Source organism: Andrena cerasifolii, chromosome 8 (assembly GCF_050908995.1).
Source record: "Andrena cerasifolii isolate SP2316 chromosome 8, iyAndCera1_principal, whole genome shotgun sequence".
Lineage (NCBI taxonomy): Eukaryota > Metazoa > Arthropoda > Insecta > Hymenoptera > Andrenidae > Andrena > Andrena cerasifolii.
Genome location: NC_135125.1, coordinates 8,030,019 through 8,056,063, shown reverse-complemented (window position 1 = coordinate 8,056,063; position 26,045 = coordinate 8,030,019). Strand labels below are relative to the sequence as shown.

The following is a 26,045-nucleotide window of genomic DNA, read 5'->3' as shown; positions in this document are numbered from 1 at the left end:
TGAAAAAACTATCACTCTTGAAAGTGTTTTATCTTTCAAAAAGTCCAACGCATAATATAAAACCTGATATCACTGTTAATTCTCAAAACTTAATTCATTCGTCTGCGTTATTTAAAATTTTCACTTTGTGGCTCCCAATTTTATTCATTTGAATATGCAAAACTTGAATAAATCTTCATGATACAATTGCTTCAACACTTAAAACAAAGTGTTCATACACATTAACGTAGCGATTCTTTCTGTTTCAGGCTCTGACAAACAGCATGGAAAAAGCAATGAATTCCTCTAATCAATTCAATAAAATACCACACTTCGTTCCCTGGCATCCAGTTGCTCCATACCAAAGGAACATCGCGGAAGCAGAACGAAGGACAATATCCTCCCCAAGATCCAGTTACGAGTAAAATTGCTTCTGTCTCTAAATGCTGGAAAAATTTCAACTAATTCTCCCACAGTGAGTCTTCAATCCACTCTCTTAAAAATTTTCAAATTCAATCATTTCCTTACTTCAAGTCACTTCAAACAATATTCGCATCTAAAAAATTGAATTCAACATAATTTTTTGAAGCTCTTAAATATTTTACTAGATCTTAAATTATCTTTCAAAGGTCTTAAATTTTTTTTTAAAGTTCTCCAATTTTTTTTAAAAGCCTGGTATTTTTTTTAAAGGCCTTAAAATTTTTTTAATAACCTATGCCAAGATTGCAATGCAAAATACTCTTAACACACACACACACTACCGGCGAAAAATATTTATCTAATTCGAAGTTACCACTTTCAGTGGTGATAACAGTATTTCTGCTTCCCATCCATTTCAATCCCTTATCGCACAAAAGTATCACTCACAATTTATTTGTTTGCGGATAAAATATCCCTCCCTCGATTCACAGAGCTTCCAAACATTTCGCCAGTAGAGTACACACATTACTCTCGCAAATCGACTTTGATCTTTCGACTAAAACTTCCCAGCCACCAACGCATTGCAGACTAAAATAACAATCAAGCTAACTCGATTTTTTGTTGTCACGCAGTGATCGGAAGCGCCCCGCGATGCCCACCGCCAATTCGCCGGTATCATCGCGAGAGGATACCGCGCAGCCAAGTATCGGGGTCCTCGATAGAAGAAACCAGGTGTGTTCTCCAGGGAGGCCTTCCTATGCGGCAGAGATCGGACCTGCCGGAAGAGTGGGGAGCTCATATAAGACACGAAGCCAAACGCCTCTCCCAGTGACCAGTCTCGACACGAAAACTCATCAGCCGAGCTTCTTCGGTTCTTATAACAGTCACTTCACGCTCTGCGCCCCATCCTTGGATGGTTTCACCCGGATTGAAATTCGAGTAGATTCGAGTTGATCGAATTGGTCTTGCCCAAGGCCGTGGCACGGTATAACTCAGAATGGCATCGTCGCAGGTTCTCCCGTTTCTTCTGGTGCTGCTGGCTGCGTACGGTGAGTTCTCTCCTCTTGCATTTACATCTTCCTCTTCACCAGCCGCGTCTTATCACGCCTCTACTCCTCCTCTTCTTCATCCTCCGCGTTCCCCATGTCCCCCCTTTTTTACACCGCCCTCGCGAGCCTCGGGGTCTTCTTCATCGCCTCCTTCGTCCCACAGTAAACGGCGTCGTTCCCCAACAAATTAACTTCTACCCCGCTCGACGTGAATAGCGACTTTGTTCTATCGAGCCTTTAAAAGGAGGCGCAGAGGGAGGGTCGTCCGCGACCGATTCTATAAATCAAACGTCTTTATCGCCGCCGTGTTCCGACGGTGTACATAAACGGCCACGAAATGGCACTCGACTAATGAACATTCTAGCCCCGTCGCTGCTCGTCACACGACGTTTTGATTACGGCAAATCGATGAGAAGCACGGACACACTCCGTGCGGGTTTCGTTGCTCGGCCAAGTAGCGGCGGCGGTTGGAGCAGCGCGGCTGTTGGTACCGCGGCGAGTGCAAGTGAAAACGGACTTTCTGTGATCAGACGAGCGCGCGTTTCTTGCTGCCGCTGGATCTGAAGAAGTGCGCGTCGGCCTACTTTCGCGGGCGATCCTCCGCGACGATGCCTCGATTAAAGCCTGCTGTCCTCCGTGAAATCGAGGGTGATTCGCGCGGGGCAGATCGAATTAATCATTTCGCAATTGCCCCCCCCGCGGTGAATAATTCAGCTGCTTCGTTCATTTCTCACTTAAGGACTAATCGCGCTTGCTCGAATTCACTCAGCGATTATACAACCGAGTGAAACATTCTCGGAGCGTAGGGGCATGCAAATGTGACTTTTTAATTGAGTTTCGATTATTCGCGGCTGTCGGTTATGTTACAAGTAAGTGACTAAAGAGCGCGGAGGGAATTGATTAACGTCGACTTCGGTCGCCAGTGGAATTTCGTCGACTCCCATTCCTATTGGCTAATTAATCGGATTTCCTTTTTTTTTCGTTACACAATACCGCGCGACGCTCCTAACTTGGAGGAATGCCCCTACCCCCGTCGATTATTACACGCGTCTTCGTAAGACAATGACGGGCATTCACCGGGTTTCACACATCTCGAGAACTTTCTCCCGTGTCCCACGGAGTGAAAATATGAAAGTAGCTCGGCAGACAGATCGCTCTCTCTCTCTCTCTCTCTCCCTCTCTCTCTCTCTTTCTCTCCTTCCCTTATTTTGCATCCGCGGATAGCGAGCCGTTGTTTAATTCTTTCCATCGTCTCGGTCGCGGTGAAAGAAAGTTTTTGTCGTCCCTGGTACTCGCGCGTTCGCGATTAGAGAGACTAGACCCGCAAGCTTCGAAAGTGGAGTCAATTCAGATCTCCCTTTGCAAGGACCTCGGTTGCGAAACGCGAGGAAAGTAACACACAGCATCCCTCGAATTTCTAAGCGAACAATCCGAGGCAAGCCAGCCGTGCGCTTTCACCTAGTTTTCCGAGACGCTGCCTGGCACTCGGAACTCGTAATTTCCCGAATGCGTTTTAGACGCGGAACGACGCCACGCATCTCGAAGGGGTCGGTTGCCTTGCATCGGCACCGCTTCGTTCTGCGAGGTTTACGTAAGAGATTCTACTTTCTACCGTTGGCGCACAGTTTTATTAGAGAGATTATTTTTCGCGCCGACAGATAACCGGTGTCCCGCGTAATCCTCGAATTACTTAGCTACTCGCGCGCGTTTCCGCGATCGCTTTCCTTCCTCCCGGCCGGAATTCCCCGCGATAAACCGCGATCGGCTGGTGTGCTCGCCTGGGATACGCCTGGAAACTCTCCGCGGCCGGAAGCTTTGGTATAATGTGCAGAGAAAATGTCTGACGTTAACGGTGATTAGCGGGGGGAAGAAGGGAATGCGAAGGAGAAACGTTCCGCTGGCGCCATTTCGCGCGCGAACAGAGAGCAAGTTGTTGTGGAAAGGGACAAAATCTGCGAGCTAGAAATGGAGTCTGTAATTCATTACGATAAAAATGTGGTCCAAAGAAATTATAGCCTGCAAAGGAGTCGTTTTTAAATTAAGGCTTTTGGGGAGTCGGGTAACATTTTAGGTAATATTTTTTTAAACTAATTTTCAATGTCAGTAGTCAAAAGAAGGGTGTTTCGTCGCACGTACGAAATCGAGTTAAAGGAATTATATGAACGTTTGAAAGAATTTTAATAACTGAAAAATGCAATTTAACCCTCACTCTGTGTTACAATGGGCTGCGCCTCGCGCCGGGTAAAGAATGGCCCGAATCTGAAATTTCCCTGAAATTTCTGAAACTGAAGCTTTACAATCTCCCTTAACCTTTGATTCCCGCTCACCGGGTCTATTCTGACCCATACTATAATATCCCCAAAATTCTCAGAATAACCATTTAAACTAAATTTGCATCTCGATAAAATATAAAATTCTGATCTTCATAAAGTACTGATGCTGAGTCAGTAAAGCAGTTTTGTTTGGGTCCACTGTGACTCTGCAACCAGAGACAGACCAAATCTTTATTTAAATAAATCTCGAGCAACGAACAGTAGTTAAAAGAATTATTCGTCAAGTATCGAATAAAAAATATTAACTTTATTCGTCAAAAAATCTAAAGCTTCGGTAACATTTATTTGATCCGTTATTTAAATATTTTTTAATTTAGTTAGTGCCCGGCAGGGTTGGGTTAATGAACATATATACCGTTCCACGCTTTTGCAAATGCAGTTTTGATGGAACAGAAGCGCGTATTGGAGATTGCATCTGGCATCAGGCGTGGAATGCGAGGAAAATTGAGGAATTGGCTGCGGCGAGGAGGGGGAGGGGTGAAAAGGTTGGACGGAGGGAAGGAAAAGGAAGTGGCACGTTTCTCGTAAACGGCGTGTCTCGGTCGTAGCACGTTTATTACAACGCACCGAGTTTTGACGTGGAACGTTGCACTTTACGGAAGGCACGCGGGAATAGGTGGGGCTGCCGACTGTCGAGCAACTCCTGGTAGCTCGCTAACGATCCCGGGAAGGGCGTCGATATTCATTTATTTCCACGTTCAGGAAGGAGCGCGGTCGAGCAGGGTGGTAACGGTGTACTTTTCCAGGGAATTCTGCCGCTTTGCCGCTTTCGACGCGCGGTAGAATTTCCGCGACTCGAACCTGTTACGGTTGTTCTTGTAACGAATTAATTCAACCTGTTCCCGAATGAAAATTCGCGGGGAATTAGTCGAGCAGGGGCAAGTTCTTCGTGGACATTAATCGCGCTGATAACGAATTGATTTCTGGAAAATATTCTGTTACGAGGAAGTTGGTACACCAAGTTACTCGCAAAAGAAAACCCACCCCATACGCGCGACATGTTTCGCTTCCTTAAATAATGCTACTTAGTTCAGAGTTACCTGTTGTGATTAATTGACGTTAGTGTAAAGCTTGATTAATATATTTTTAACTAGTACCGACCGCCAAAGAAATGCTGAAAGAAATTTTGCTAGAAGAATGACAACAAGATGAGCCCGAATTTCTCAGAAAATTAGTTGAATATATGCACAATAGATTAAAGCTTGTGATAAAATCGCAGGGATATTAGAAGAGTATTAAGTTGATGTATAAGTTAAATATTAAATTTGGGCGAGTATTTCTTTACACGATCTTCGCTAATGCCGCGAATAATAATATCTACTCTTTTAAATAAACTGTGGCCAATTTTTCAATTGAACGCACCGAGAACCAAGTTATATTAATCAAGGTTTACATCGAGGTTGATTTAATGTATAAAATATGTTACATGTAACATAATATGTAACCCCAAGCGTTTCGGGACATTCCCTATTTATTTCTGTGACGTTCCACCTTGCAGAGGATTACTTACATTTTAAGAGGAAGATAGATTGCATTCTGTGAGAGCCAATGCATCTGTGTCCTGTAATAAGCACTCCACAGATAATTAATAATTCTACTTGTTCGCAAGTTTGTCTGTAATAACGAGCAAGGGCATGCTGCAGAAATTGGGATGGGAATTAAAATTAAAGGAGGCAATCTAAGAAAAGTTTCGAGACTGTTTCCAAAGTAAACATTCAGGCAAGCTCCCTCGGCGTGAAAACACGCCGACGCCACTGAGTTATTAATCAGGCGCGAGGGGAAAGTAGATGAGGTGTTTCGAAGAAATGCGTTCGCAAGAAAAGCGAGCAATTAAATTCTCCGCTGACAATAAGTGGAGAGCTGGAGTACAGAGGAGTTAGGATCTACAGTCTACGTCGGAAGGTAGCCTGTAGGGAAGCTTAACAATTCATGGTGGAGAGCGCGTGTTATCTGTGGAACGTGAAGAATTAGACGCTCCACAGTGGAGACACTCTCGCTTCTGATCCTCATTGTTAGAAGCAACCGGTGACCTACTGCGAACACTTACTTCTTTACAAGGAGTCGTAAAGGAAGGGAAAGTAACACGGTGCCACGACACTGCTAATAAGAGGCTCTCTTACATAACCAGGCTGCCTAACCAGGGATGTGTCCACCTACAAAGCAGGCGACGATTTCTTTTAGCGATTTCGAGGCGTGGAGCTTTAATGTAAGAAAGGCATCGACGAATGCGAATCGATTTAGTTCACGTTCATGGTTGATTTCATTCCCCCGAATACAGTAGAACATTAAAAATTTATTAACCTCCGTGTACGCAAAGAAATTCTCAGTAGTGGAATTCGTAATAAGTGGGACTTGCAAATTTGAAGACTCGGCGGTTTCAAAAGCTGCGCAGCTCAAAATAATTAACTTTCATCACGAGATGAAATTTTAAAAGAATCTAGTTTGCGACAACGTTGGACGAAATCTCATCTTACTTTTATTATTACTGGTTTAATATTAATAGCGTAAAATAACAATAGTATACTGATGTATTATACTTTCTTTACGCCTTCAAATTATACAACGCTTAAGGAGGGGATCCTATTTTTTGGGTTAAAGGCGTAGCAAAATTTGGGAATTCTTTTTGATAAAACTAGCGATTCGAATCGTCTGAAATTTGGACCATGTTTTTGTGCATCTTTGAAGGAGTTGCAGTTTTTATTATTAAAAATTCATAAAAAATATTAAATATTATCAAAACTTAATAAAGAAAAACTGCAACTTCTTCAGAGATGCACAAAAACATGGTCCAAATTTCAGATGAATCGAATCCCCAGTTTCTTGAAAAAAATCCCAAATTTTGCTATGTTTTCAGCCCCGAAAATAGGATTCCCGGTTGCATTTTTGAACTGCACGTCTCGTTTCGCGCCCCCGAGTTCGCTGAATAATCCTTTCAAGCTACTAAAACAGCTTGCCAACAACGCTAACGATGCTTGTGGAGGTGAAATACCACAAGCCGGGGACGCGATTTTAAATTTCAATTAAGCTGGCCAGGTTCGCGTTCGCGTTTCGATGGGCGAGGATACCAGTTAATTGCGCGACGGAGGGAGGGAGGAGAATTTCAGGGATCGGATAAGTCGAAGTTACCACGATTCCTGTCCGGCGTCTCGCTTTCCTTCCCTTATCTATCGGATCTAGTCCGGCGACCGTGTTGGCGCGGCGTTCATTGTGTTAGTGTAACATACCAAGATTCGTCGACGAGTAACGGGGGATTGCATACCTGAAGAAAAGTGGCCGCGGTGCGCCTGTAACTATCCTGTACCTTTCAAAATGGACCGCCGCCTTTCAGTAGTCTAGAATGCTCGATAGAATGCTGCTCCATGTGAACGCCCGAATACAACAATGCGGGCCTTTCGAGCTAATCGTTTTATTTGCGATAAAACGGCCACGCGGCAAGAAACCGCCGCCGCTGAAGAGATTACAACAACAGCGACTCGCGTTACGCTTTCGTGAAATTTGTGGGAACCGCGAAGGATTTATTACTTCCTCCATGGGCCCTGGTTTAGCCGAAGGGATAATCCGTTAGGAGAGGTAGCTAGAAGTGATTGGGCTGTTAGGAGAAGCTATAAATACTCGATGATTCCATCTTGAAACTGGAGAACGAGGACGATCGTATCCACAAATCATCCTGCTTTGCATTATCTCGAGCTGGGCACCCTTGACATTCAGGATTCTATTCCAGGTCCATCGTCCTGGTCAGAAACACGTTTTACTTAAAACGAAGGAATCTGTGGACCTCTTCTGAATCGGACGCTTAATGATATTACATTTTGGGTCTCGTTTAGGCAAATTACCAAACGAGTGCCACCTTCTTTGCATTTTTTCCTCCGAAACCTGTCGATGCGAAATAAACTGGCGTGGATATGTTTCTTTCTTTTTCCTGCATTCTGCTGAATGCTGGAGATAATAGCTATCAGTCGATCGTTGGATGTTAACCCCTTAAGGACAACTTCTGTAATATTACCTACGTTTCTTACGAACAGTCTCAAAACAGAGTTGGCTATTAAATAAATAAAATATTATTTAAATAACGGATCAAATAAAAGTTAGTTTAACTTTAGATTATTCGACAAATAAAGGTAATTTTTTTATTCGTCGAACGTTTCAACTTTAGCGACGAATAAATTTTCCAACTTTAACTTTATTTGGCGTCGAATAAAGTTAAAGTTAAAGTTACAGTTACAGTTAAAGATACAGTTAAAGTTAAAGTTAAAGCTAAAGCTAAAGTTGAAAAATTTATTCGACGCTGAAGTCAAAACGTTCGACGAATAAAAAAATTAGCTTCATTTTTTTTCGAATAACGAATAAAAGTTAAAAGAATTATTTGTCATGTGTCGAATAAAGTTAACGCGGGTCAACTTTCGCTGTCTCAAAATCCCACCCCCGTAATATAACGTTGGATATAATCGTGACCGCATGATTCATGACACACGTCGCCACAACGAGCCAGTGCTACTACAACACATTCCTCGCGAAATATTATTATTATTATTTATTTATATACTGCATTGGTTTATTAGAATTTCCATGTTTTCATTTTCACTTTTTCTACAAACATATAATTTAACAAGCATAATTTCTTATTACGTACACAAAAGTAAACGCTTCTTTCAAAAACCAATGTTTCATCCCGGTTTATAAACATTTATATAGTAAAATAGAAGCATAAAAAAGGTTGTAATTTTTTAACATTTTCCTAAAATTCAATGTGTCGTTAAGGGGTTAACGAAAAGGTACGCCCTGATTAAGCAGACGGAGATGAAGGTGGCCGACGTCGATTTCATCCTGCTGCATTCCTTCGGGAAATTCACCAGGCGATTCTTGTAGCTACGGCTGCTTTGTTCGCTGGTAATCGCGATCCTCGAAGGAGGATGAGAGAACGACATTAGATACAACGTCGCGAATCGAATCGTACATTTTATGGAGCATGGTGCGGAGGAAAGAGGTGCCCTGAAGGTTGCAAGTCAAGGCTAGACACTTTCACTTGCGATCGAAGGTGTACTCTCTTGGGAGCGCGCTGCGAGCTGGCTTCCCACCTTACTTTACTATTTGCTTTTCTGCCCGGCCACTCCGAATGGAGACCGAATTACTCCCGTTTACGGAACGCGGAGATATTACGCTGGCTACGTGTAACCCCTTGTGGTTGAACGACCGAAGGACTCCTCCGAGGTGACCCGGGGCACAGAGGACTCTGTGCATGTAAATTCGTTTCGCGATCCTGGGCCGCTGCTATACAACTGGGTTTCACCTCTCGCATATGCTTTAGGGAACCAAAAAATCAGATGTAAATGCTTTTTTATTTTAGCCTGTTTGCATATTTGCGCAGCACCCCTCAAAATTCATAAGATTCCCAGGTGTTTATTTTCCTTTCGAGCCTCGGATTACTTTGGTTTTCGGATATGTTTTAGAGGACCGAAAAATGGCAAATACGTGTTTTTTTATTTTTACCTGTTTGCATATTTAGGGGTGAATTTACCATTCAAAGTTTACAAGGAGAGGGGCAAAAGTTCCTGTTGTTAGTTTAAAGAATATTATAATATTTCAATCCATCGCATAGAATTTAATCGGAGGCGGAAGCCTGAAAACGTCCCCTTGCTAGTAAGTGCCCATGGGTGGCTGAAAATGGTAGTGAAGTGGAGGCAGGATGTGTTGTATTCTAGGCTGCAGACGTGGAAACCAGTTGTATCGTTATTAGGTCGGCGCAAAAGTTCGTTCGCTCACTGCTAGGTGATGTTAGGTGTGCGGAAATGTCCGTTTTTATTAAGTTTGTGCTTATGTAAATTTATGAACTTTGTCTATAGTGGGGATACAGTAACAATTGCTAACGCTGGCTTACGGCTTCAGAAATATCATAGAAACTCAAAAAAAAAAAAAAATAAATAAATAAGTCGCATCTTTGGGAATTTATTTCTAAGTGACAAAAACACTTTTATCGATAAAAATTTTTCAAAGCCTTCTCACAAAATTAGACAGATAATTTTTCCAATAGAATATACGATATTATTAATTTTTTCATCGCCACTACATTCATTTAAACTTTCTTCACGTCAGCAAATTAACTCTCTGTCATTCTATTTGCCCCTTTATTTATTTCTTCCTCCTCCTTCCTTTCTTGTAATATCTCCAAAAATAATAATCTTCTAATACGAAGTTAATTATTGAAAAATAACTAGCTACAACCAGTCCCTTGCTGCAACGCAACTTACAGCAAGTTAATTACCATATTTCTATAATAAAGCTTTCATATTCCATCCACGTATTCTTATTCCACCGATTGTATCGCTATTTTCTCACGGTTATACGCGACGATGATGAAGAACATTAACACCTTTCTAATCGCGATTGGCATGTGAGAAAGTATCACACGGGGGATTGCATTCTGCAACACGTAACGCGCATTAGAGCGCCTTATCTTCGATTAACAGTGTAATGCATAATTACGCTGTAACGCAGACAATTGAAAACGCATTCGTTGCTGTGCAAGACTACAGCCGTGAAGCAAACGGATGTAGCTGCTCGTAACTTAGAAACTAGGTTTATCGTTTAAATCCATGTATCACAAAAAACACTTCACGAGTCAGCATCCTTTTTATTTCCTCCGTGTCTGTGTACTGTATGGATTTATTATCGTGGCCGCGTGCTTGTCACTAAAATTCTCAAATTAAATCACGTTTTAATCTTAAAACGCAGAAGCTGCATTTAAAGGATTGTTCTTGAAGGATTTCCAATTAAGGGGACGTTCCGGTCTAGAGCCCCCCAAAAATAGGTGATATTTAGGAATTAATTAAAGGAAAACTGCTACATATAATTTGACGAGACTTTTTGCATTGTATTAAGGATGTCTTAGATTATAGAAATATATTTTTGTTTTATAATTAATCATTACAAACGGCACTGGGGATTCGTTAAAGTCAAGGCGTCAAAAAATTCATCCAAATCGGTGGGACCTGTATCCCCAAAAGTTATTATCCGATTCGACTGAAGGTTTTTTATTTTGAAAAATATACTTCTGCTTTAAGTAAACAAATTCCCTGTCAGAGTGAAGTTTAGCGATTCTTCGCACTGTTATACAAATAATGTAAAAAGGCCACTCTAAAGAAATTGTTGCGTCCAGCAGTTTTCTAAATAATTAGCATTCAGATACGCTGATTGCTCAATTCGAATTGTGAGTGCCTAAAGTCACTGTAGCTCCAACTTTCTCGCAAGAAATATTGGTTACTTTCGTAGCGATGCTATCAGGAAAAGCTCGATTCTGACGTGTTCGATGGGAAGGATGTGCCAACGAACGATGACTCACGACCGTTCGATCAGATCGGGCAAGAAATCGTGTTACTATGCCTCACGGTCGGCGGGAACACGTTCCTGAATCGAAAGAGGAGAACGAGCGTGCTGTCGCGCAACTTGATATTTAGTTGCGGCTGTTCGAGCCGCTTGGCCTTCTCAATGGAGTTACGCATAATTTCCTACTTGCGTGAAGAAAAAAAAACAGCCGCGCAAGAGGAATCTTTAAAAGTGTTGATAATCGCGGACAGGCGTCTGATCTCCCCGGTGCTTTTGTAAAAGGCGTTCATTAGCGGCTGATAGGTGCCATTCTCCTTCGTGGGACCGATTTCTAGCGAAAACAAGATCTATTTTACGACTGACTTTAAGTCACCGCGAGCTCACACTGGTGCAATCATAATCGTTATGTTTATCGCCCACTTTTCTAGTTGAATTATCAGTACTGTTACTGTCACTTTGAGTAATTGCTCTATTGTGTTGCATTGTGCTGGCATTGTTATCCTAAGTGATCGATATGGTTACTGTGTCCAATCTGAAATGGTTTGGAGTGAGAAAGTATTCACTATTCAAAGGGTTTGCAGCAATAAGGAGGCTGCTTCAATATTTAAATAAATTAAATGCAACAGTAAGGAAGATATAGGATTCATTTTCAGTGCAAAAGTTTATTAACACGAATATTAGTGCACTATACATTTATAGCACATATATATATAAAAATATATTATATATACATATTTTTTTTATGTATATATATATATATATATATCGACTATATTTCGATTGCACTATTTTCAAGTCCTGCCCCTGTTGCTGCGCTTCTATATCTCTGTACTCTAAATTTTCTGCAACATCTATTCCCCTTCCTTCTCTCTTCTCCACCCCCTCTTTCAATATCATTATATCCTACTCGACATTACGCAAAGTAATTAGTAACATTCCCTGGACGTTTCATTTATACCACAAGTACTTACCGACAACAATAAGTGTACCAAGACCCTAAGAAAGTCTTAAAAGGATTTCATGCATTTTACAATAATAATAATATACACGTCTTCATTCCACGCACAAATTACGATGAAAAATGATACTTATCAGGTACTTCGTTTGTCTTATAACTCACAGGTAAAGATAATTCAAAGTATATCATCCAGGTTCAGCGGGAAGGGAACAGCTGTTTTAAAAGCTAGCCTTAATACTAACGCTTAAATTACCCTTTGTTTCAGGCTCGTACGGCCAGAAGCAACAGCAAGAAGACCCTTGCCAGACGAAATCGAGGGTCGTGGGTGACCTGGAATATTGCGACCGTTATTGGGAATGCGTGAATGGACGCCCCGAGCTATTCGACTGTCCAAACGGCCTTGTTTTCGCTGGGAAGCACCGTGGCGTGACAGAGGGCTGCGACTACCCCTGGAGGGCAAACTACTGCGATGGCAAACGACAAGCCAATCCCCCGATTCCAGCGGACCACTGCGACTGGCTGTACGGTATCTTTGGCCACGAGACATCCTGCACCAGGTACTGGACATGCTGGAACGGCACCGCCACCGAGCAACTTTGCATCGGCGGTCTTTTGTACAACGAGAGAGCCAGGTCCTGCGATTGGCCAGAGAACGTCGAGGGGTGCCAGAAGCATCGTGAGTAAACACTATTATCGTTTCGCTTCTATGATCATATGCATATGACAAAAATTCTTGCATGTTGATGGTGTTTTTTAGGTGATAAACATTGTTATAACATTGCTAGGTTTTTGTTTTGGTTTCAAGTGATATTTATTGTTAATCTGATGATGATAGTGCAATGCTTCATTAACTGTTTCGACACATCTAGATCAGGGTTTCCCAAACTTTTTCTACAATGGAACACTTCGCAAACCCGGAAATTTTATGGGAACTCTTAGCTTATTTTTTAGGTTGGGTAATTCGTACCAGATGCTCTACTTAGTAGAAGATCTTTAAATGTGTTGCAGTGTATAAAACCTTTCGAAATTGTCGCGGAACACCTATTCAGGTTTAGCGGAACACTGGTGTTTGGGAAACCCTGATCTAGATAATCAGTTTTGATACGTCTTTCCTTTTGGAAATATATGCTAACACTGAGAAGGAAATATTGAAAGGAGTTTCGGTATTGGGTTTCTATTCGTTAATACTAATAATAATACTATAATATTATACTAATAATAATTAACAGTATTATTAGTATAGAGATACTTGCATCTCCCTTGCTTTTTACAGTAATCTCACATTTCTATTAACAGATATAAAATTAATTATGTAAAAGTTTTCACATTTTGACCTACCTTAAATACAGTTAAATGTTAACAAAGTCCGTACACCTTAATATTAATAGTGATTTTAAGGAAATTTAAGAATCTGATTACTATTCGTTTCAAATTACAATTATCCAAAATTTTATATTATTTTCCAAACTGATATTTATGTGATTCAAGTGTCTACTGCTTATAAGCCTATCTAAATCACAAAAAAATGAGTGTAAAACTTTTTCAAATTACACAAACGCTTAATTTGCATGCTCTTTATTAAAACGTAGAGTTTCTGCATACATCTGAATGCTACAACTTAATTTCCCCGCGTCGACAAAGTTACGCAACTCGATTTCATTAACGAACCTTCAAGGCACCCAACGGTCCGCCTGCAGCGGGCAGCTTTCACGTTGCGGCTTGTGAAAGCTTTAAAATCCTATTCACGAAATCCGTCACCTTGCTTCGAAACATCTGTTCTCTCTTCTCTTTCGCAAAACCCGCCCCGTATACCCCGGAGCAATGTTCGCGATCGTTCTCACTTTCGAAAGTGACCGTGTACGAGACGACACGCGTGTGGGTTATGCGGGGTTCCTTCTTTTCCTCTCCTCCTTGGAGACTCCCTCGCTGGATGTCAGTGCCCTCCGCGAGGAAAAACAGGCGGGTCGCTAATTAGCATTCGAAGTGAGTTCTCGTCGCGCCTTCGACTGCCCCACGCAGCGACGTCTGCAACCAGGTAGCCTGGCAGCTTCACGAATAAAACGCCCATTGATCGCGACAGCTCCTGAAACCGTAGACTCCGCGGAGACAAAGACCCCGACTCTGCAAATATTTCAATTCCAAATTCGGGGGATAAAATTCGTCTCAACTAATTCGCCACTTTTAAGAGAAATTCGACTAATTTTTTTATGGAAATATAGTTTGGACTCGCGAGAAGTATTGTTCCGAAGCTATTAAGCACAGATATACCATAGATATAATATTGGGGGCAGTCGAGTTGAACGGATACAAATATTTTTTAATGCAAACTCAATGAAATCCAGTAGGTGATTGTAAAAGTTTATTTAAAGAGTAAAATCCAGTTTTCTTTTTGTTTTTACAAAGCCCATTCTTTGGGGGTGTTAGGGGCCCTTGGCTCCACTCTGGGTGTGTCACTGATCATAAAAAAAAATAAGAACGGTATTTGTAGAATTCTGAAAAGAGTAACGCTAAATATTTTAGAGGATTAAATAAAACGTTTTTTGCGAATATCTCGTTATCTAGCAGTCACACCACAAAAATAGTTATTATGAAATTTATAGCTTAGGAAATTCTCTACAAAAAAGGTGGTATGGGTTTTTTTGTAGAAGTAATCATTTTCGTGTATAACGGGTTACCAAGTTTCAACCATCATATTTTTGACAAGAGAAGATCCTGAACCCAGAAATTCAAAAAAGTTTGCAACATTGTAAATACGTAGGGGATGTCCTCCTGAGTGCCACGCAATTTTATTTGCTGCCCAAATTCACACTAGGGGGGTGAAATTGACCCCTGAAAATCAGTTTTTTTTTCGATTTCGTGTTATAACTCGCGAACCCTAAGAACTGTAGGGACTATAAGTTACCAAATGATAGTCCTAATTAAAAGAAGTAACTTTTTCCTGAACCATTTTTTTCTATCTCGTACAGTTTGCGAGTAATAATACAAAATAAAAAAAAAATCAGGGGTCAATTGCACCCTCGTGGAGTGAATTTGATCAGCAAACAAAATTGCGTTGTACTCAGGTGGACATCCCCTACATATTTACAGAGTTTCATAATTCTTTGAATTTCCGGATTCGAGATCTTCCCTCGTCAAAATTATCGGGGTTGAAACTTGGTAACCCGACATACATGAAAATGCTTACACCTACGAAAAAAACTCATAAGACCTTTCTCACAGAGAATTTCCTAAGCTATAAATTTTATAATAACTATTTTTGTCGTAACACTGCTAGATAACGAGATATTCGCGAGAAACCATTACTTTCAACCCTCTGTACAATTTTAAGCAGCAGTCGTACCAATGGGGACTTCTAACATACTGCTTAAAACGACCAAATAAAGACCCATACTAAAATTTAGCTTGGTGTGAATTATTCCAAAAGCAGATCCTAATTTCACTAGACTATAACGCGGCTGGCCAGTAGGCACTCGGGGGAACCAGAGATCTTGGGTTCGAGTCCCCATCACCCAATTTTTTTTTTTCTTCGCCTACACTACCCCGCTTCCCAAGTCTCCCTCGCTGCATTTTTCTAAACAATACCACCAAATCACCCTGATCATCAGATCTCTACAAAAACTCACGCAATTCCTGAAACACTGCCGCGCAAACTCGAGCATCCACGCCAAACGCTACTACTAACGACACGTCATCCGATCCTCCTTCACGGCGGAAATACACTCCGTAACACGTAACCGGATATGCCCGACAGCGCTCTGCAACGACGACGCGAACGGAAACGTTCCCCTGGGCAAGTCCTGCAACCGCTACTGGCAATGCCAAGGCGGCTACCCGCGGCTGCAGAGATGCCCAGCGATGCTGGTGTTCGACCGTAGGTCACTGAGGTGCGTGGTCCCGCCCACGGAGGATTGCGACGTGCCCACGACGCCGCCGAATCTAGAGGGCGACCTTCCAGAAGGTCGGAACGAGCAGGAGCCAGAAGAGGAGAACCTGCCGCCCGGCGTGCCGCCGTTGCCCTCAGGCGCGCTCCCCATATCCCTTCGAGCGCGGCCCAGAAACTAGACCGCCGGGTCTGTTCCATGAACCGTGCGAGCACTCGAGCTGCGAACAGGGAGGACCAGCCGCGACGAGGGTGGTCGGGAACTCTTTCCACGTCTCAAGATATCACAGCAACCGGGAATCTGGCACTCGTAGCCAGGGCACGCGGAATCCACCGGCACGGATCGGTGGAACGGCGCTCGTCGATCGGACGGGCCTCGCGGCAGCACGCGGAGACGCTTCAGTTTAAGTTTCATGTATATTCACCACTTCGTTATAAACGTAGTCGTTACTACTGGTTAGAAGGAGCAGATATTCTTTGTTTCCCTTTTACTTCTTTCGTTCTTCTTTGGCCGGTGACTCTGTCGACACAGCTCTTCCCCCGTGCACTTGCGCAACGCGAGTCGAGAGGGATGAACAGAAAGAGACGCGTACCCCTCGATCGTAAACCCTCTGCTCATCGCGAGGATGCACTTACCAACAAGCTCTCACCATCCGTTCTGTATCATTCTTATAGTCGAAGTGTAAATACTCTTTTTACCCATCCTCACCCACTTACTCTCGCTTTAATCGTAAGACTTACTATCGAAACGTTCACACCTGTACGATGTAGACCCGTTGGAATAAAGTGTACATTGTATATTTTTTTTTTTGTACTCGTGTCCATATTTTTATTTGAATAGCTCGTTGTACATATCGTTGCTGGGATTTCTCAATAATATTCTCCCCCATAAATACCCCCAGATTTCGTGGTTTATACATTTATACAGAAACAGCAATGCGGTAGCGTTGTGGTAATTATAAAAAATCTACCTGATCGGGAATAACAGATTTTTCCGGCTAAATGTAAATCTATTTAACAGGCTGGCTTCGCGTGCCTCTAAACCGGCAATCGAGTTGTCGACTGGAATGGAAATTTTACTTCGCTTTAGGAAGCACTGAAGACGACTTCGATGATTCGGGATTCTGTGACAGTAGATAGGCTTTTGCTAATGGTGTGAATCGGGATCGCTGACTTTCCTACATTATTTACAGATTATTGGCACTGAAACAGAAATCATCGGTTTAGGTAGCTTCTAAGGGACTAGAGTATCGGTAAATATTGAATTAACGAAACACGGTTCGGCACGTACCAGTGGGGCAGCTCGTCGGGGTCCAAGCAGCTCAGAGTCACAGAATCGAAAAGCTTTTCATCCCCGCAGGTTAGGAGACGTGGGTGGCCTTCGACGCAGGTAATGAGTCTGCCACAATCGCCTGGTACAGGGAATCTGAAACGTAAAGGTTTCTATATGTAGGGGAGACCGGGGCAAAGTGAACCTCGGGGTAAAATGAGCTTTCTTAATTTATTCTTTAAGAATAGAATATATTTACAAATTTATTCTTTAAGAATAGAATATATTTACAAATTTATTCTTTAAGAATAGAATATATTTACAAATTTATTCTTTAAGAATAGAATATATTTACAAATTTATTCTTTAAGAATAGAATATATTTACAAATTTATTCTTTAAGAATAGAATATATTTACAAATTTATTCTTTAAGAATAGAATATATTTACAAATTTTGGTGACGTAATAAATACGTGTAATACCACAATGATAATTATACACATTCGGATATCGCAAAATGGAAATTCATTTAAAAATTAAAAATTAAGCTTTAGAGACTTCCAATTGGATTTCTTTTCAATTTAGCTTTTTGGATAGATGAGTCTGAAATGTGTTATTTTAACTCCAACTTTTTTTCTGCGTGTTTATAACACGCTTATAAACATACATGTACTCGCGTTTGAGAAAACATTAATCCTGACATTATTAAATAATTAATTTTCCATTGAGTACACATTAGGGGCAAAGTGTTAACTCTAAGTTTATTTTAAGTATTGCTATTCGTCATTTATCAATAGTGATGTTTTAATTATATCACAAATCTATTTCCAAACATTTTTATTGAAAGGGAAAAATTTTATTCGACTTCAAACTTTTTCTTATTTTCTTTTTCTTTTTTTTTATTTATTACCGTGTTCGAGAATAACATCCTGGCTGGCTCTTAGCAGTAACATGTTTACTAACACGGCTGATATAAAATCGATTATTCGTGAGACACGCGTTGTCTCTCAGCGGGCGTGCACACTTAATTTCCCTAATAGCAGAGGTAGACCGGTTCTTTTTAATTTGCGCACCGGATAAACGCGAATCGCGTGATATTTAAGAACTCGTGCCTCCTTTTGCTTTCAAACGAAACCTGTCCAGTATCTTCCTTTGCCTGTGACTCTTCCCCCAGCAGTGTAGTTTATCGAAGAAGATTTCTCATCCTCTGCGTGGTGCTTCTTTAGTTAAATGCGTAAGAAGTCGGCGATAAAAGTACGCTGTAGAATTCATGTGTTATAAACGCGATACGAAATCAGTGGTAGCACTTTTTCGCAGAAGGGTGCAGTTGCAATTCTCAGAAGGCTATTTCGAGGAAGCTAAATAAGAAGCTGAACGACAGGAAAGTTAATTAATTTTTTACGGGTACGTCGCAGTGATGACTTAGTTTCTTCTTCTTTTTTTTTTTGACGATAGTGTTCATAGTACTGGTAATTTGCCAAGGGTGGTAGTTTGCGATGAAATTTGCGGCAAAACGTCTGTATTAAGTTATCAATTAGGAAAGATATTTCTAGAAAGTGGTGGTGAAACGATAGTAGCTCCAGTAAAAGTCATTTTAAGTGAAAGTAATAATCGTGTAGCTCCGTTTAAACGCGGTTTCAGGGAATTTGATTTAACCAAGGAGCCAGTGTTGCCTGAATTACGCGTGAAAGATAGTTACCAAGAGTCTAGTATCAATTGCAATAAAAGAAGCAAATCTAAAATCCATATAATTCTCGTTGATCTAAAATAGAAATCATCTTCTCATTCTTATGATATCTATTTCGTCATTAGCCTATCAGAAGATCTAACTGTGGAGCAGTAGAAATAACGACCACGTACAATAAAGTAAGATTCAGAATTATGTAAAACTAACAGCAGAAGATATAGGTATTCCAACATTACCCACGCTTGCATTAATCATAAACTCGAATATTTAATTTTAATTCTAATTTTACCTTATTTGTCCATTCTCTATTCGTGTCTTTTCACGTTATTATAATGTGCCAGAAGGTTGTTATCCCGTAATAATTAAATAAATAAAAATTAAAGATTCTTTCAGTTAAGGAAGGTAGGTAATAATATTTGTAAATAATACTTGTAAGAATTTGGCTCGATTGTGTCTTAGAATCGTAAATAGACCACGAGAAAAAGTATTAACTTTCACTCTGCTGAAACTTGTTTACTGAACACTCGCCACGTGCGGAGCAGTGATGACGACCTTTGTTAATCGTACTCCGCGAACGCTCATAGGCGTTTTCCGCGCGTGTAGAATAAAAGAGACGAGCACCGCAGAAGGATTACAAGAAATAGATCTTATTTGCGATACGCACCTGGGGAACGGCCAGAATTTAGCGGCTGGGCTGTGGGAAGGCACTTTGTGAGGACATTTGAAGCCAACGATTTCATCTGGGTTGCAGTAGGGCAACAGTTGATCTGGCCAGACGCACGTGTGAGTCTTCGGGTCGTACACTAATCCTGCGTCGCACTGTGCGTCATGGGGATGGCCGTGGATACACTTAATGTAATTGGTGCTGCACACATCGCTGGCAGGGTATAAGCCGAATTGGTACTCGCAACCTGGGCCGCTGATTGGCGTCACTAGAAATAACGTTTAGTACATTCTAAATGGAATCGACGGTTCACTTGGAATAATAACGAAGTAGTATCTTCTTCAGCTGTTTTAACGCGATACTACACTGCGTTCCATATAAGAGCGTAACAACAGTGAGGGTAGTTTTCGTTGCACGTGCGGATTCTGTGATCGAAAACAAATTTTTTTAAATACGCTCGTAAAATCTGGCCTTCTTATCTTGTAGATAAAACTGGCCAAGTTAGTTCATCATTCCATCCTAAAATCCTTAAGGATTAATGGAAGTAATTACACACTTTCCCAGATTTGTACAGTACATTAATAAAAATCAGCAAATCTTCCATACGGGATTAAACTTACGTAGTTTGCAATAGCTTTCAATTATTACCTGATTTACGGTAATGGGTTGAACTTTAAATTCACATTTACCGAAAATTAAAAAATATAGACTGTCAATTTTACCAACCAGGCACCAATATTGCCATCGTAGGCCACAAAGGGAACTTTGCCAAAAGCAGACATTAAACCTCAAATTGGGGTTGAAGAAAAATGGAATTGGAAGATATTGCAACGCGTGGTCGGAGATAATCTGTCGGTGCCAAGTCCTTATGATGTATGACATCAACGTGGCTCAGTAACGAGCGATTACCAAAAACGTTCGGTCCTGGAACTTTTACTTTCTTACACAGACGCTACATACAACTGTGAGTTGAAATAATTTCGCACAGCACGGTACATAAATCTTCCTTAAACCATCGTATGCACATGGGGAAAAACACTATTATTGGCATTGAATATTCTATATAATATTTAAATTTTAATGTATCTTAAACCCGTACATTGACAAACCTTCGCAGTTAAGTCGATCAACCTTCGATCTTGACAGCAAAATGTCTTAACAAAAATTACGCAAAACTGGAGCACAATAAAAAAATATACCATTTAGGCGTTAAATTTTTGCACAGCAAAAGTAAGATGGCACAGATTTTCTAGTAGAATTACAGAATCGAATCCATGAGAATCTTCGATTTCTCCATTCGCTATTGTGAATTTACACCGCTTACCTTCTCAGCTCACATGTTAACAGCAGTCGCGCGTGTTCCACCGCGATTGCGTGCAATTTCTCTCATCATCGAACGCATCAGTGCTACGGCTCCCTGGCAATAAAGGCGTATTCCCACATGTCAGTTCAGTGACAGTTCGGTTCTGTCAATTTCAGTAACTGATCAGCGCGAACTGCTCCATTCCGAAACAGGGAAACGATACTTCCCACCACTGAAGCCGATGGCACTGGACCGTCACAGAAGTGATACGCGGGAACTCGCCTTAAGTCCACTCTCCGTGGGAAGATAAAGCTTCGCGCGTGCCTCGTTTGCATTCGTTATGACATTGCCGCGATTATTGAGACACGGTAACGAGATACTTACGGTCAGCCTTGCGATCACCGCAGTGCACGGCCCAGAGATAGTTGCAGTGGTCGTGCACCGCTCCATGGCCGTCGAAGAGCAGTCCGTTCTCGCAGTATTCGAGGGTCAGGGTGCCGTTCGTGCAGAGGAAGAAGGCGTTGCAGCTCTCGGGATGGGGGTACGCGTGCACTCCGTGTGGATCGGGGCACGGTGGCGCGTCCAAAAGGGCAGCTGACTCCACTGCGTGAAAAAAAGAGAGTTCTGTAGGTCAGAAAGGAGAAGGGAGAAACAGAAGGGTTGGGAAAATTTAAAAGGGACGTGGAGGAAACATGGAAATGCGTGTAGAGAATTTCGTGTGACGTAGAGTGTAGGGTAGGTATCCCCTTCGTCAGGGGTCGCCAACTCGGGATTTAAGAAGGGTCAAAACGTGGTAAAATACACGTTCTTTATTTTTAGAAGAGCCATAGAAATTTAGTAACTGAAGTGCATGCTCTTTGGTGGGGAAAAAGACAAAAAACACAGATGAACCAAGTACACGACGAGCATGCGTTAGGTACCCTAAAGCCATTGTGATTAAAAATTTACAGTATCATAATTCATATTAGGTGGCGGAAACTTTGGACATTTCTGCATTCCTTCAAGTATCAAAATAACCGTATTTGACTCGCGAAGCATATGTTGCTGTACCCTGCCGAAACCTTCCGAACTGACTAAAATTTGGCGGAACTCCAATTAGGAAACGCTGCCCTACGTCCACTTCCTGGATTAAAGTGGCAACTCGATATGTGGTGTATACAATGCCAAGATAATTGTGCAGCATATAATCTACCACCGTAGCAACTGTTTCATAATAGACGGCACTTCGATATTAAATATTCTACAGAGAATGGTTTTATCTTCCACTGGTGGTGTCTGGGTCTCTTTGGACCCAAAGGTAACATCGTCGAGCTGGCTGAATAGTAAATGGTAGTGGAGAAACACTGAGAAATGGAGAAAACGAATTGCTTTAAACAAATTGTAGAAAGTTATTCAATTTTACAAGTAACCGAGCGATACATCCACTACTATGCAAAATATTTACCAGAAACAGATTATTGAAACAGAAACCGCCACCGGCGTTAAAATGCAAAAAGCAAAGGAAAACAGTTCGTCACGGTCGCGTCAAAAAGTGTGAAAAAGGTGCGCGCGGCGGAAATCCGCATCCGTAAAGCAAGAAGCAATCGCGAGAAGAAATCAAGGCTGCGGATGCTGGATCTTGAAGCGTAAACGGGCGATGAAACGGAAGTCGTGATCGAGATCCGCATGACAGACCACAGACGCAGAAGAAAATGATAATGTGGTTCGCGGGAGGTTGTAAACGTTTATACACCGTCGAATCGAAAGTCGCCGCTTCTTTGCAGAGTATTGAATTCATGGAACATAGACAGGATCGCGGATTGCCAGTAGTCGAAACGACTTACAGGCCTATTAGAAAACCTCGACAGTAGTCGCGATAGAAAGGACGAGGAGCTAGGAGGAAAGGATTAGATCTGGTAGCGGTAGAAGGAGAAATGTGCTGTCCAACAACGTCAGCCATACAGAATCGAGTTATTCGCTATCAATTTGCCGAGATTACAGCGATGGAGGGAACATTAACATCAATTCTCAGAATTGCAGTCCAAAGTAGCATCAATTATTTATTAATGAATCTGAACGAATAACAGGCAAAGGATACCACCTGTGATCGTAAAGCAGGGGGTCCACCTGCAAGCTGAGCTAAGCTATACTATGCTATGTTATGCTATGCTATGCTATGCTATGCTATGCTATGCTATGCTATGCTATGCTATGCTATGCTGTGCTATGCTATGCTATGCTATGCTATGCTATGCTATGCTATGCTATGCGATGCTATTCTATGCTATGTGATGCTATTGTATGCTATGCTATGCTATGCTATGCTATGCTATGCTATGCTATGTTATGCTATGCTATATGTGTCTGTGCCATAAAACGTAAAAAACATAGCACAGCTTAGCTTAGCTTTAATCTTTTTAAATTTAACATAGTGTACTATGATTTCGAAAAACATAGCGCGGCTATGCCGAGCTATGCTAAGTTACGCTATGCTAAGTTATGCTACTGCACAGTTTAGCTTTTGGTAGAAACGGTTCCATAAGGATGTATTGAAGCTACTTTTTTCAAACTTAGCATAGTGTACAGCATAGCATATCATATCATAGCTTAACATAGTATAGCATAACTTAGCATAGCATAACTTAGAATAGCATGGCTCAGCATAGTTCAGCATAGCTCAGTATAGCTCAGCATAGCTCAGCATAGCTCAGCATATCTCAGCATATCTCAGCATAGCTCAGCATAGCTCAGCATAGCTCAGCATATCCCAGCATAGCTCAGCATATCTCAGCATAGCTCAGCATAGCTCAGCATAGCTCAGCATAACTTAACATAACTAAAGTCGGGAATCCTCCTAGAAGCTAAGCTATGCTATGCAAAGCTACGTTTTAAAAAATTAGCTTCAATACATTCTTATGGAACTGTGTCCACCAAAAGCTAAGCTAAAACATAGCATAGCTTAGTTCCCCGGTGGATTCCCAGATTTAGTATAGCATAGCATAGCATAACTCAGCATAGCATAGCATAACTCAGCATAGCATAGCATAACTCAACATAGCATAACTTAGCATAGAATGTCATAGCTTAGCATGACTTCCAAGTGGATCCCCGGCTTAAATCCCATTCGATCTACAATTACATCCAATAAAACTCCAACTGCAATGAATCCTGCCACGACTCGCCCACGAAAAAGCGACAAATAACGAACAACAGCACACATACAAACGAGCACCGCGGATCACGTTGGAAGAAGAGAAAATAGAGGGTAGAAAGTGCTAGATACACGGGGCCCTTCTTCAAGGTGGGCGCTCATGAATAATGCCTCTCGAGTAGATGGTAACTGCCGATATGCCCGATGCATTGCTGAATAATAGACGAGGAAGGCGTGAAGCGGCTAGACGGCGGGCTCCGCCATTATATCATAGGTCGCGGCGACGTAACCATATGGCGAGAGCAGAGGCCGTTGGCGGGACAGTGAAAGCTATTGAAATTCTGCTACGTGGGTGTCGTAACGCGGGGGAACGAGGAGCCCTGGAGATGCGAGGGAAAACGCCTGGCGAGGATGCAGCACGGGGAACGGGGGCCCGATGCGCAACGGAGACATCCGCGAACGTGGGGGCTCGTGCATGCCCTGGACGGGCGCGCGAGCACTGGGTGCATCGTAGGCTCGCCGCGGGCGAGCGCGATTGGTGGGGGCGATCGGGGGTAACGTTCGGTGGTGCTGATTGGCGCAAAAAACTTACCGGAGGCCAGAAAAGCCGCCAGGGCCAATAGGGTCACGCTCCTCGGATGGCTCATAGTGCACGCTCGGTCTGATCCTCCACGGGTCGACTCTGACTACTGACACTTCGTTATCGACCTCGGGACAGAGAGCTTCTCCCTTCACTTGCCTGATACTCGGCCTCCTGTCACCCCACCAGATCGTTCCCCGCGATTTCTCACCGCGATCGTACGGCCTCGGTTAACCGGCGAATAGAGCCGAGCGGTCCGTCGCTCTCGGGGGCATACGTACAATGTTTGGGCGAAAATCGGCCGCCAGGGGGCGAGCTGGATTTGGCTAGAGGGACCGCTGAAAGGGGGCTAGAGGTACAGAGGCACCGTGGCTCGCGTTTGGTGTGATTAGAGACAGGGTGGGGCTGGAATATGAGGATTTCTTCGATCTTTGGTTCGACTGGAAGCCAACATTTGGTGGTGGTCAAACTTCGTTTAATTTCATGAGGGCTCTTTGATTAGTAACAAAGGAATTATTATTGTCCTTGTAGTGACGTTGAAGGTGATTTGGCTTGACGAAAGTAAAACTTCGGTTATTCGTTCTTGCGTAGTCTTTATTTCTGTATTGATTTTGGGGAAAGTAGATCCTTGTTTGTAAGGTACGCATTGGATGGAACGTTAATAGATGAAATGTGCAGTACCTGTTATGTACCTAATATGGGAAATGTATACATAAATATTTCGCTAATCAGATTCTTCCTCTGCTTTTGGAGAATACCTTCCTCCACTTTTCTTTACTATACTTTTCTAAAGCTTCGCGAGCTTCTTCTGACTGGTGAGCTAAAATTACCGATATTGTTCAAACAAGATCTTAATTAGCAATATCTAATTAAATCATTCAAATTCTTATGTTGTAGAACGGTGTTTCCCACCATTTTTTGAATCGCGATCACATTTTGTAATACTCAAACAACCTGCGACCCCCCCCCCCCCCCATATAAGGTAGGGAAAATTTAATAATGTTAAAAAAACACGTTAAAAATAGGTATTTCAGAATATAATTCTAACTTAATAATTAAATAAAATAAATAAGTGCTAAAAATCGCCAACTAAAAATTACTGTGGCGACCCCCTCTCCCGAAAACACTTTGCGACCCACAGGTCGGGAATCACTGTACGTTGTAGAAAATAAACAGGTAATTTAAGATGAGATCAACAGGCACAGAATGAATTTTTATTTTTACGCTCACTAAACATTTATTTACCAAAATACTTTGCCTTAATCTTTTACTTTTAATATTCAGTACTATAATGATTTACTAGTGATTTACACATCGGGTTGATGATTTTGAATGTATCTTCTATGCATATAGTAAAAGTACTCGTGCAACTTAGTCAATACAATCACCAGAGGAACTCGTGGAACGCGTAGCTTTCTTGACATTTTGAAAAGAAGAAAAATTTGCGACCCATCGCCGCTTCTGGGATCG

The 26,045-nt window shown here is 41.9% G+C and overlaps 2 protein-coding genes across 2 annotated transcripts in view; one reads left to right on the top strand and one right to left on the bottom strand.

Annotated features, from left to right (window-relative positions):
- The window catches only part of LOC143372497 (protein obstructor-E), a 91,211-nt gene extending 74,458 nt beyond the window's left edge, over positions 1–16,753 (top strand). The window contains exons 3-6 of the mRNA XM_076818696.1: positions 249–454; positions 1,032–1,448; positions 12,325–12,735; positions 15,811–16,753. Coding sequence (XP_076674811.1) covers positions 1,397–1,448; positions 12,325–12,735; positions 15,811–16,121 — 774 coding nt within the window. The 5' untranslated portion in view covers positions 249–454; positions 1,032–1,396 and the 3' untranslated portion in view covers positions 16,122–16,753. The remainder of the gene's footprint in view (positions 1–248; positions 455–1,031; positions 1,449–12,324; positions 12,736–15,810) is intronic.
- Positions 16,754–16,840: 87 nt separating this feature from the next.
- Cpap3-d (cuticular protein analogous to peritrophins 3-D) lies at positions 16,841–24,810 on the bottom strand. Its single transcript, XM_076818697.1, has 5 exons — positions 24,588–24,810; positions 21,250–21,468; positions 19,563–19,830; positions 17,231–17,365; positions 16,841–17,142 (listed from the first exon to the last, which is right to left on the bottom strand). The coding sequence occupies exons 1-5, from the start codon at positions 24,640–24,642 to the stop codon at positions 17,127–17,129; spliced, it is 693 nt and encodes a 230-aa protein (XP_076674812.1). The 5' UTR covers positions 24,643–24,810; the 3' UTR covers positions 16,841–17,126.
- Between the last annotated feature and the right edge of the window lie 1,235 nt (positions 24,811–26,045).